At 34.0% G+C, this 13,086-nt stretch overlaps 1 protein-coding gene across 1 annotated transcript in view; it reads left to right on the plus strand.

The window, feature by feature from the left end:
- The window catches only part of PTPRN2 (protein tyrosine phosphatase receptor type N2), a 717,244-nt gene that overhangs the window by 293,957 nt on the left and 410,201 nt on the right, over positions 1-13,086 (plus strand). Inside the window, exon 11 of the mRNA XM_060683595.2 lies at positions 11,444-11,523. Coding sequence (XP_060539578.2) covers positions 11,444-11,523 — 80 coding nt within the window. The remainder of the gene's footprint in view (positions 1-11,443; positions 11,524-13,086) is intronic.

A 13,086-nucleotide genomic window follows, 5' to 3' on the forward strand; every position in this document is an offset into this window, starting at 1 on the left:
AATAACCGGTTCTCTGCCGTAATGATTTCTTCCAACAACCAGTTCGCCAAACTGCTCAGAAGGTTAACAACCGGTTCTCCCGAAGTGGTGTGAAGTGGCTGAATCCCACCACTGGATAGGGTACGACACAAAACATATTTTAATGTGTTTAAAATATTTCATGTTTCAAGACTAGTTCATCTCCCTCAAAGTATGTTTGTACAAATATAATTATAAAGATGGACATCTAAAGATATTATTGGTAATTTGTATGCAGATTGATGTGAAACCAGTTTATGTAACCAAGCTTGCAAATGTTGCAGTTGTTAGTTCTCAACTACTTCTATTGCAATTTTGATAAAGTTACTGTTACTTTTTATTATAAAAATAATATATTATAATTATATATATATATATATATATATATATATATATATATATATATATATATATATATATATATATATATATATATATATATATATATAGATGTATATAGATGTATATGTGTGTGTGTGTGTGTGTGTGTGTGTGTGTGTGTGTATGTATGTAATTACAATGTAATCTTCAGGGTTTAAATCAACAGGGACTACTGTAGAATATTTCAGATAGATAATTTCACAGTATAAGAAGCATCTACTTCTTTTCATGAGTCAATTATATCAATAGGTATTCTGATTGTAAAAAGCTCATTTTCTCTTTCTTTCACGCTCAATATATAGCTATAAGAAGTTACAAATTAGAAAAATCAAAATAATCTATTATTTTACAAATTATTAGAAGTTACCTGGCAACCTATTAGAATAGTTTGGCACTTTGATATTCACCAGCTCAAGGTTGATTCAGCCTTCCATCCTTCCAAGGTTGGTAAAATGAGGACTCTAATTGTTGGGGACAATATGCTGACTCTGTAAACTGTTTCGAGAGGGCTGTAAAGCATTGAAAAGTGGTATATAAGTCTCAGTGCTATTGCTATTTTGTAAATTAGTTTTGCTAATTTTACCTAGTTGTAAAATCTAATAGAAATAAGCAATATTTTAGAAAGAATAAAAACATACGTTTCCTTTTAAATGTTTTTGTTGATTTATTGATTAGGTGCTAATAAGTCAGTGTCAACTCTTACTCATCACAAGACTTCTCCATAAATATCTGTATCCAACTTGTTCAGAACTTCCAATGTTGCATCCATCTCCAATTAAATCCATCATCTTTGTCGCTGGCCATCCTCTTTTTTCTTTTTCCTTATATCAAGTCCATATTTAGAAATAGGAAAAGTGATTATATGTGTATTATTTATTTTTGGCTAAAGAGATTGTATTAAATTATTTCATGATGTAAGTGAAATTCCACAGTACCTAATATACAATCTAAAAATTTCAAATTGCTATCATTCTATAAAAAGAATTGCCTTAGCAAGAAAACAAAATGACATTCAATTAAACATGAAATGTCTACTTACCCAATATTTACTATAAGTCCTTCATATTTTTCTAGATAATTAGAAATAAGTGATTTTAGACACTCCATGATGTCAGATGTATGGAACACACACACACACACACACACACACACACACACACACACACACACAACGAGAGAGAGAGAGAGAGAGAGAGAGAGAGAGAGAGAGAGAGAGAGAGAGAGAGAGAGAGAGCTATGTACACAAATATCTACATAACTATTCAGAACATAAGAAGCTGGTCTCATTTCTTGTCTAATCATGACATTTGAAGATATAATTTTAAAACCATGTTATTTCTCTCTGCCTAGAATTCTTCCTTCTGGAATTTAGCTATGTCTTCAGTATATATTTCTTAAATTCTCTTCCACTAGGGGGTATACCAGACTGTCACTTCATTTGTCTACAATCTTCCTTTATATTTTATTAATGAGGATCCACATGAGGAAGAAGTGTGGTCATCTGAGATTCAATCCATAATCTATAAGTACTTAAAGCGGTCTCATTTATAAATTTAATTGTGGCCTACAACTGAAATGATGCAAACAATTTTCTATTGATTGTGCACCCATGTTCCCCACTGAAGTTATCTTGCTTTTCAATTTGGTCATTGATGAGAAACTCATATTCTTTCACTTCGCGTTAGAATTAGGGGAATGCTAATGCTAACATTGCTATGCTGCTTAAAGAGAAATGGAGAAGGAAGAATTTCAAATTAATATAAATGACTTTCTCATATAAATCAACTAATTATAAATTGCTACCAATTTATAACATTACCGGTATGACTATATCTTCCAAAATTTTCTTCTATTCAGAATTAAGTCATGGCTGATATGGAGATAACATGCTTCTGGTTATAATTCATTATAGCAAGTTTTATAATAATTTTACTGTAATGTGAAAGCTTCGAGAAAAGAGCCTTGAAACAACATTTAGACACTATAAATAAGTAAATTATAATTTCATAATAATCTTATTATATTTCTGTTTAACATAACTATGTATACAGTATGCAAGCTAGGCAACTTTGAATTGATAAGATTTTTTCTAGAGTATATGCTGTTGATATTAGTGATGCCATGTGGCAGCATGTGGCCCCCAATAAATAGGTGGAAGAAACTAATGGGATTGGTGACAGATATGCTAACAGTATGGTTGCTACAAAAAAGGGATTGTGCTTCATATATTATGAGAATATCAGGGATAGCAACCCGCTCCCCAAACAGATTATAGGACAAATCAATCCAGAATTCTCACTTGAGACCCAAACGATCAGGCTCTGTTACCATATTCTGGGAACATAATGTGAAAAGTCTACAATGCTGAGAAAAAAAAAAAGGAATAAAAAGGATAATCAGTAGCAAGGTAAATGAATTTAATTACAGTGGTGCTGGTTGTATTATGTGGGAAATCTAAAGAGCCAGGTTCAGAATATATCAACCTTGAGTAGATTTACCTATGTGATCCTTAAGAATTGAGTACTAATGGAGGAAGATTTTCGTGATCACAAATGGCACTTTTATCTGCTGCAATCTGAGCTAGATCTCTTGGTAGAGAGGAGAACTGGGTAATATTCTGGGAGGTGGTCTTTTAAACATTTGAATTCTGAACAGTGGTGTGCTTATAAATATATACCAACAATTCCAGCAAATCTAACAATCAGCTCTTGTACATCAGCACAATATAACTAGGCTTCAGGACACCGTACATCCTGGACCATTTAAGGTTTCATAAGCTTACATCAGTTTCTTGAATTAGCCCTAGTAACTCACAAGTAACCTGTGTAGTTCTTTAAGAACAACAATTAAATGCAGTTAAGAACTGCAATTAAATTAACAAATGAACATGTGCTTTGCATCAGCTTTTAAACAAGTTCTAGATAAAGAATAGTGTAGTAATCCAACTGTGAGGTTTTAAAAATATGTTTTACCAGTGGGAAGAATAAACTGAAACTGGTCAGAGTATTCCTTGTCCCTGAGTCCCCTGTACTTTGACTGAAATCAGGAAGATTCTCAAACCATCCATCTGTCCCTTCAGGTAGAAGGCTACATTACGTATAATAAGCCAGCTTCCTAATTACTGATAATCATCTATACCAGGGCTGCCAAACTCACGGCCTGTGGGCCGGATGCGTCATGCACTGGCCATGTCCATGCCCGGTTTAGCGAAGGGGAAAAAAGTAATGATACATCACATGATGCCGCCATGATGTGAATTTGACACCCCTGATCTATACACAGAAACTATGACATGCTTGAATTCAGCTTAAGTTTATTGGCCCTTGTATGGTTGGTTAACCTCTTCCATAGTAGAGATTCAGTATGAGAATCTGCGGGTAAATCTTTCCTTTTGGATAAAGGGCATCAAGTTGAATGCCCAAGTAATAATAAGAGGTGTGATGACTTAGTGGTTAAAGACGCTAAGTGTTTTTTTTTTAATTAAAGACAAAACACAAAACACAAAACCATACCCAGTGTATAATACAAAATAGGGAGAAGTGGGGGAATTTTTTCTTCATCTTCAGGTCTTCCAAAATTCTCTTTGCATTGGCACTGGCATTATTTCTTCCAAGTTCCCGATTGCGTAGTCCACAAATGGTTGCCATATCCTCCAAAATATATTTTCTTTCAATAATCCTTTTTTTAATTTTATATCACACGTTAACTTATCATTAAGAGCAATTTTCCAAACTTCTCTGAACCATTCATTTATTTTGTATTCAGTATTCAATTTCCAGTATCTTGCAATCACAATTCGTCCCATAATGACCAATATCCTTACAAGTTCTCTTTCATCAATTGTTAACTTGTCATTCAACTTTAATATGAGGATGGTATCTACTCCCAACTTTACCTTCTTTTTAATTATTTTACTAGATTCTTCCTCTATTCGTAACCAAAAATTCTTCACTTTACGATATCCATACCACATGTGTTCATATGTCCCATTCTCCACTTTACATCTCCAACATAACTTGCTAGCACTTTTATTCATTTTATATAATCTTATTGGGAACAGGTACCATTTCCAGATAACTTTGTAACTATGCTCCTTTATTCTTATTGATAAGGTCCTCATTATTCTACTATTCCAATTCAAAGTCCATTCCTGTTCTGTAATATCTGTTTCTAAATCTTTTACCCAATTATCTTTCATCATCATTTGTAAATTACTATCCAAATTAATAATTTTATATACCTTACTAACCAATCCCTTAATTCCAATTTCTTCCATTCCTAATTGGGACACTATTTCTTCAAATTCCGTTTTTAACCTTTCTACCCTCGTTTTATCCTTATATTTCTTATTCCAATTATTAACCTGTATCTTCTCCCACCAATTCAATTTCCACTTTTCATATATTTTCTCTTTTTTAATATCATCTCTTACCACGTTTATCTATTCTTTTATTCCTTCCAGATTTTCCTCTTTTAACACCTGTTTCCTCTCCCTATTTAAATTTATGGGGAAATCCCCATCTTCCAACTTCCCCAATTGTAATCTGTCTGGAATCAATTTTCTATCAAATTTACTCCAAGTTTTCAGCAAACTATTTAACAAATCATTTCTAACTTTAATTTTTTCCGCTATATTCTCCATAAAATATATTCTTCCCCATTTTTCAATTTCTCCCAACTCCAATTTTCCCCATAGTTCGTTTCGACCAACAATTATTTTAACTACAGTCCTCACTTGAAAGGATCTATAATAATTAATCAATTTAGGTATCCCAAGACTTCCTTCCTTTTGATTTTGATACCATAATTTTTTAACTATGCTAGACATTTATCACCATTACAAAATTTGTCAATTTTCTTTTGATATAATTCCATATCCTTTTCAGAGATATATATTGGGAGCATTTCAAATAGGAAATTGAATTTCGGTAATAACATCATTTTACTTAATGCCACTCTCCCAAACCAAGAGAAATTTAATTTCTTATACTTCCCGATTTTCTCATCAATTTCTCTTATCAGTCTATCATAATTCAACTTTTTCATTTCATTTATCTTTGTTGATAATATTATTCCTAAATATCTTATATTTTCTTTAACTTTTATTCCGAATTGATTTTTAAATTTCTCTTTTCCTTTTTTTATATCCGAATTTAATAACATTTCTGATTTAGTCCAATTTATAGATAATCCAGTAAGCTCTTCAAATTCCTCTAAATGCATCTTAATCTTTTCAATATCTTTTTCTGGATTTTTCATTACAATCAGGGTGTCATTGGCATACAAATTAATTTTAACACCTTTATATCCAAAAATATCTTCGTCTTCTTTTATTTTTACTGCTAAGATCTCCATAGCTAGTAAAAACAATACTGGGGATAGAGGACACCCTTGTCTTGTACCTGCTTCCAAAATTATCTCTTTTGTTATAATCCCATTCACTTTTACTCTGGCAACCCCCTTTTGATATAATTTTGAAATAACTTGAGTAAATTTATCTCCAAATCCATAAGCCTTAATCAATTCTATAATCGTTTCCCATTGAATTGAATCAAATGCTTTAAATATATCCAACGCTAATATTCCTATTCTATCCTTATTATATTCTGCAATATTTATAATATTCAAAACTCTCCTAACTATGTCTGACATATATGTACCTTTCACAAAGCCTACTTGATTACCATTTATATATTTGCCTATAAAGCTATTTAATCTATTCGCTAAAATATCTGTACATATTTTTGCATCCTGATTTATTAGGGAAATAGGTCTATAAGATTCTACCAATTCTAAATCTTTTCCTGGTTTGGGAATCAAAGAAATCAGTGATCTATTCCAAGACGCTGGAATATCCGCACCATGCAAAATTTTATTATACAATTTTTCTAATTTTGGCACTATTATACCTTTAAATTCCTTATAAAATTCTGCCGGCAACCCATCCTCACCTGGTGCCTTCCCCAATTTTAATTTTTGGATCGTTTCTATAATTTCTTGCTATACTTCCCTCCATTTGTTCATAATTTTTCAAAAAGTCCTTCAATTTCTTACTATCTATTTCCTTTTTAGAGTAAAGTTTTTGAAAAAGATGCTAAGTGTTAAGGTTCCAACAGATGCCCTAATTAACTCATGAGTTTCGAGCCAAGTTTCAAAAGAAATCCAATTATTTATTAGGAGCAACATGTCGGCATCTACTCAAGTGAGGTCTACTCTGCCGCACATAAGTTACAGCTCAACTTTGACCCTGTTTCCCCCTTCCTCTCAGTCTGTGTCATAAATCACATTCTCCAACGAGGCATTCTCGCAGGCTGTAGAAACACATCTCACAAACAGGTTTTGGTAATCTGACATCCAAAGTTGGAAGAAGGTATGCGGGGAATGTGCTCCCCACCTTGCTGCCCATGGCAGCTCGAGAGCAGACTAGAAATGCTTTGCGAGTTGACATTAAGCTTGTCAGCTGGAAAGCTGACAGTCTGGTTTTGAGATTTGAGTATTGTGTGATCAGGTGAGCTCCCATTCCTTGCCCCAGCTCCTGCCAACGTAGAAATTTGAAAGCAAAGGCAAGTAGAGAAATAGGTATCACTTTTGTGGGAATATAACAGCATTCTGTGTGCCTTGGCGTATAGTAATGCCAGTGACATGATCATGGAAGTGTCTTCAGACAATGTTGTCTCTCTTAACTAGGAAATGGTGGTGAGCACTGCCCCCTAGACATGACTGGAAAGGGGAATCATTACCTTTAATAAATAATAAACCATACTGTGCAAGTGGATGCCAAGCATTTGGACAGCTTTGCTGATTTAAGTAAAAAGTGAATAGAGCTGAGTGTCATCTGTATTCTGAAGTCATTACCTTCACATTTCTGAATGACTGTCTATTTTATCTTCATGTAGATGCTGAACAGCAATGTAAAATATTGTGGATCTAAAATAATCTTCCACTGCCACTCTATAGTAACTGCCCTAATAAGTTATGGAATTTGAATTAAGTGTACAGTGGACATAACATGTCTCTCTTTAAATGCAGTTATTATTTCTCCCTTCTGAACTTTCCATTAGAAGCCATCAATGAAATGGAAATTCATTGCTAAAACAAGGGTAGGAGCAGTGGTGGGTTGTTACCGGTTCTCCCCAGTTTGGGCGAGCTGGTAGCGGAGATGGTGAGGTAAGAGCGAACCAGTTCACTCCGACCATCAGTTGAGCTCTCCCCCAGCCCCTGCGCTATACCTACCTATATTTGTTCATTTTTAGCCCAGCTGATAGGCACAGCAGAGAGAATTGTTGTGCCTCAGCTGTTCTGAAATTCAGTGTGCTTGCGCAAAGCGCGTGCAAAGAGCAAATCAATGGTAACACCTGTTGAAACCCACCACTAGGTAGGAGGGGTGAGGTTGAAAAAGGAAGAGCGGGTGGATGAGGAAAATGTTTTCTATTTCCATTGTTGATTGGTAATAGTAAAGCATAAAAATGAAAAGTTTTCTTCAATTATACTAGTAGGTCATTAAAAGAGAGGGAAATGTTTAGGAATTAATTGGAAGGAGAGAAATAGGAAAGGAAAGGAAATTGTATGTATGCCAATGAAAGTTTGCAGAGCTGAGGCTGGCTTATATATATAGTGTACTTCCACATATATAGTGTATTTTGAGGTACTTGAATCTGGTGAATCTTATTTTATTTTCCAGTACAGGAAATGATTACTAAAAATTTACTCACTTGGTAAAAAACAGTATTGAGACAAATTATGCAGAAATATGTAAATAAGGCTCTAGATCTATTATACCTTTTCTGATTGATTTTACTACTGAGCTCCCATACAAGAATCAGAAATTATTTACCATAGAATTTGGTGACTGTAAAATAAACAATTGTGACTTAATTATAGGTTTGTAATTCATGGATAGCATTTGTTTTAGATATATTTAATTCTTGCAGCTATAATATCAAAAACACATGATACGCATAGTGTTATCAATATTTTCTCTAAGAAAATTCTGAACTTCTTATGTTTGAAGATCAGAAATGAAACGTACCATGACATTTCACCCCTATGTCTATGTGGTATCATGAGTAAAGTTTTAGTTTAGGACTGGAGAAGCTTAAAGTTTAGGTCCAGTCTCAGTCATGGAAGTTCACTGAAAGACATGTTGGCTTAAATAGGCTAGAAGCTAATGCAGACATTGAAGAAGCAAAACTTGTCTTCATTATTTACAATAGTTTCCTCTCAATTGCCTCTTCTTGGTTGGAACTTTTAAAAGTCCATCCCTCTTAGGACAATGACAATGACAATGAGTCTTTACTGATTAGCCCTTGGGCCATATCAAAGTGCAAAGTTCCAGAAACAAATTAAATAAATTTGTTTGTTCCAGAAACAAACTAAAATTTGATAAAAGCAAATTAAAATGGAATTGTATAAAATACAATTTAAAATGAAATTGGAATAAAACACAATTTAAAATGAAATTGGAATAGAATACAATAATTTAAGATACAGATAAAATATGATAAAATTGTATTTTGGTGTCACCCCTATAATCTACCCCATTTCAGTCTCACATATGCAGATCTCAACAGAACCATTTTGCTTAAGTATTGTGATGTGTTAAATGTTATTTTCAGATTCTGACTGCACATAAGGTAAGTTGTTTTGATATGGGGATCCCAATGGCTCATTCTGAGATACCTGTCTCTCACACCCTTATACAAGCAACAGTCAAATAGGATGGGAACCAGGTCTTCTACCTCAGCTGCTCCGCAAATCCAGAGAGGTTCATTGTAGGGTATAGAATGGAGTCTCCCATATCTGATCATTGTGTCGAGCTGTTCAAATCTTGCTTGTGTAAATATCTCCCTAAGATGTTTTGGCAGTTGTAACTTCAAATAGCTGTCTATTTGAAAAAGTATGTTTGTGTGCTCAGCCGTTTCAAGTTACCTACCTTACTAAGGATAGATATGCCATTTTGTATTTCTATATCCTTAATTCTTTGGGCAGCTCTTTTTTTAAATCGTTTTCCTGTTACTCAAGAGACAGGAAGGCCGCAGCTTCTGAGAAAATTTGTTAGTTTGGTGATCCAGGAAATTTGTGATTGTGATTTTATTTGCTCTTGTAGACAGAACTTGAGGAGTCTATCAGTCTCCATTTCATTTACTTTGTGCCAGTAGTTATATGTTCTAATTTTGGATAGTGCATGAATTGTATGAATTCCCAATTCAGCTCTAACTGCTGCAGCAGATGTTCTTAGCTCTACACCCAAAATACATCTCAAATGCTGGGACTGTGTTTGTTCTAGGACTATGGTTAAGTATAGACCCCAAACTTCTATTCCAAACAAGAGCATAAGGCCATAACCTTAGCTTTATATACTTTAATTAATGGAGCTAGGGACTCTAGGTAACTATGATTCTTTAGTTTAAGCAGTAAATTCAAATGAGCTTTTGCTCTAAGTGTACTCTGTTGATGATGGCAAGCCCAAAATCCAATCTTGGAAAAAGTTACACCTAAATATACAAAGGTGTTAACCTGTTCAATTGGTTCACCATCTAATTGCCATCTATGTCTCTAATGATTATTTTCCAAACACCATGATTTTTTATTTAGATTTACTAATGGTTAGGGAGTTATCCTGGCAATAAGAGCTGAATCTTCTTAATAACTTACATAATCCTACTTGTGAATACAATAATAAAATCACATCATCAGCATAGAACAAGCTGTTACAGTAAGTATTTAGGATCATTGGCATGTGTACCATGGGATCTTTCATTAACCCTGGCAAGTCATTGATATATAAACTAAATTTAAAATCCCCTTTAAAATTGTTCCTAATATTATCCTTGTTCTTCCCTCCCAACTCCTACTGGAATTGCAACTCCCTCGTCCACAGAGAAGCAATTGTCCTTTTCTCAATCTAGAGAAAACAGATAGGGCTAGGTTTGTTTGTGGGGTCACAAGGGGGGGGGGAAGAAAAGAGAAAAGGAGACTTACTTGCAGTGTCCGTTATCTTTTATCTTGCGTTGTCTGGGCGTTGCCACAGCTATGTTTAGCTGGTTTTGTTTGCTTAGTAGAGAAATCTTTCCTCTCATTCACTACATGCTTTACTAGCTGAAGTAAAAAAGCTGGAGTAAAAGCTGAACCTCTCAAGTGGTAAAATTAAAACTTTTTAAATTTAAAAGTTAAAAATTGATTTAAAAGTAGAAAGAGTATTTGAAAAAGAGTAAAAATAGAGAATAAAAAAGAGAGGAAAGCTCAAAGTTGCTGCTCACTATCACCATATTGGCCTACACCAGTTTTTGATCCCATCCCTCTTAGGAGTTAGAGACACTAGCTCTTTGTATCATGTCTCCACTGGTAAATAAAAGATAGCATGTGCAGTTCTACCCATTATTGTATCTTTTTTTCCCTTATAAACATAAGTGGGAGACATCCACTTGTATGGGTATAGGTGAATACATTCTAATAAAGAACATCACTATAAAAAGAATAAAATTGGTCCCCGTCTCAGGCAGAGACAATCTCAAACTCAATGGTGAAAAATGAATGATTTCTCAATAGTTATGACTATATAACATAACCTGACATAACATCCTCATGATATTATTGAATAAATGATTCAAGGAATTTACAGTAATTGGCATATAACCATTAGTATAAAATAACTTACTTTATGTAATAATGTGTTGAAACACACAGCATTGATACATTGATGTCATTGTATTTTCTTTCAAAAGCTATTATCAATTTCAGCAGAATCAGACCTGGTTAATACTTAGATGGGAGTCCATCAGAGAATGCCACAACTAAAGGCAAAATGGATTTTTGTTTTGTAATGAATGAAAATTGAATCAAAATGGCCCTGCATTCTGTTTCCCCCCACCCCATTTGTAATGAAGTTATGCATCCTAATTTTAGTGAGAGAGTTAAAAATGATTTTACACATTTTAATTTTGTCCCTAAAACAGGAAATTAAAAGGGTATGGTTATCCTTGGACAAATATATGTTTTAATCTTTCTTGGTTACCAATTTTTTGCTTTAATTCCCTTTTTGTAGCATGTTGGGGCCAGCTGTGACCTTCAAAATGCACCCGAATGCTCTTGATATTACCACTGCAGATGTTGTCAGAGTAGCAGGTAAGAATCTTTATTTTTGAATGCAACTATTTCCCACCTATCATTTAAAGTAGAAAGACAGTCACGATAACAAGAAAATTATTCTCATCAGAAGATTGATGTTTAACGAATAGGCTTTTGAAGAGGTAGTGATAGCTGAAATAGAAAATCTTAAGTAACATTTCTCATTCATTTAGAAATGCCTGACACTTCCTTGTTTGTGAAAGAACTGAATTAAATGGAGAGGGAATCTTGGATATAATAGTGAAAGAGAACTCATGATGTTGCATATGAAGCAAACGTATATATACTCTTTAATAAATATTTGGTCTTGGTGACCTCCAACTTGTATAATTGCATAGCACAAAAGAAGAATGGTTACAATTAGGTTTTATTTCTGGAGAATAGAGGCCATAGCCATGTTTTTGCTATCAAATTAACAATTCCCACAACCTACATATGGTAAGTACTACAAATTGACAACTAAATCTCCTTCTTGAAAAAAAGGCAGAGCAAAGTACTCTGGATTTGATTACAGACATTCTGGAATCTAGTCTTGATTGTAAATTGTTTTCCTATCAAAATCATGCTTTGAATCCTACTTGACTATGTTGAGATGATCTGTGTTTTTTTATTGACTTCTACTGGCATAAATTAATTAGGAGTTCACTGCAGTCTCTTCTCTGTATTTTAGCTTATAAGGATTAGCATAACTATATTACATTAAATTATTTTCAAGTACTGATCTGGATGCTGTTTTCTTGTTTGTATTTCTAAAGCCCACTGTAATTTTTTTCTGTACATCTATAAAAGGGTACTCAATGTTTTTGGTCTTTCTCTTGATATTTTTGTAGTTCAGGCATCATCTATTTCTTGTGGTGGCCTCATGTGCCTCCATAGCAGCTTCTTGGCCATAGAACGTGCCTAAAATAATCAAAATGATATTAATGAGCAAGAACAAAATAATATTATAGCTTGTAGAAACTTTATTGGTATTGGATTTTGCCATTGCCAGTTTTTTTTGCTGCAATTCTTTCAAAACTCACTTGTTGGTTGACCATGCATGATGGGCCGGTGAAGGCCTTTTCCATTTCAAAGTTTCGGGAAACAGAAGGATCTCAACAAAGCTTGAGCATTAACATCAATATGCTAATCAATCAGAAAGGTCAGCAGTTTGGTGGTTCGAATCCCTAGTACAGGTCTCCTGTATGAGGAGGGAGTTGGACTAGATGATCTCCAAGGGCCCTTCCAACTCTGTTATTGTTACTGATTAAGGGATAGCCCAGCATAAGTATCTTTTAGCCCGGATAGCTCTGCAGACTAAGCACTGTAATTTAACACCAGCTGTCTGCAATTAAAGTAAGTTCGAATCTTGCCAGGCTCAAGGTTGAATCAGCCTTCCATCCTTTCTAAGGTAGGTAAATTGAGGACCCAGTTTGTGGGGACAATAAGCTGACTTTGTATAAAATATACAATAGTATGAAGGCTATTGCTTAACACACTTAAGCCGTCCTGAGTCTCCGGAGAAGGGCGGCATATAAATCAAATTAAAAAAAAAAACTATATGAAAAAAATGTTTTTCCA

This window comes from Pantherophis guttatus, chromosome 4 (genome assembly GCF_059756535.1).
Source record: "Pantherophis guttatus breed Tessera chromosome 4, ASM5975653v1, whole genome shotgun sequence".
In the NCBI taxonomy this organism is placed as follows: domain Eukaryota; kingdom Metazoa; phylum Chordata; class Lepidosauria; order Squamata; family Colubridae; genus Pantherophis; species Pantherophis guttatus.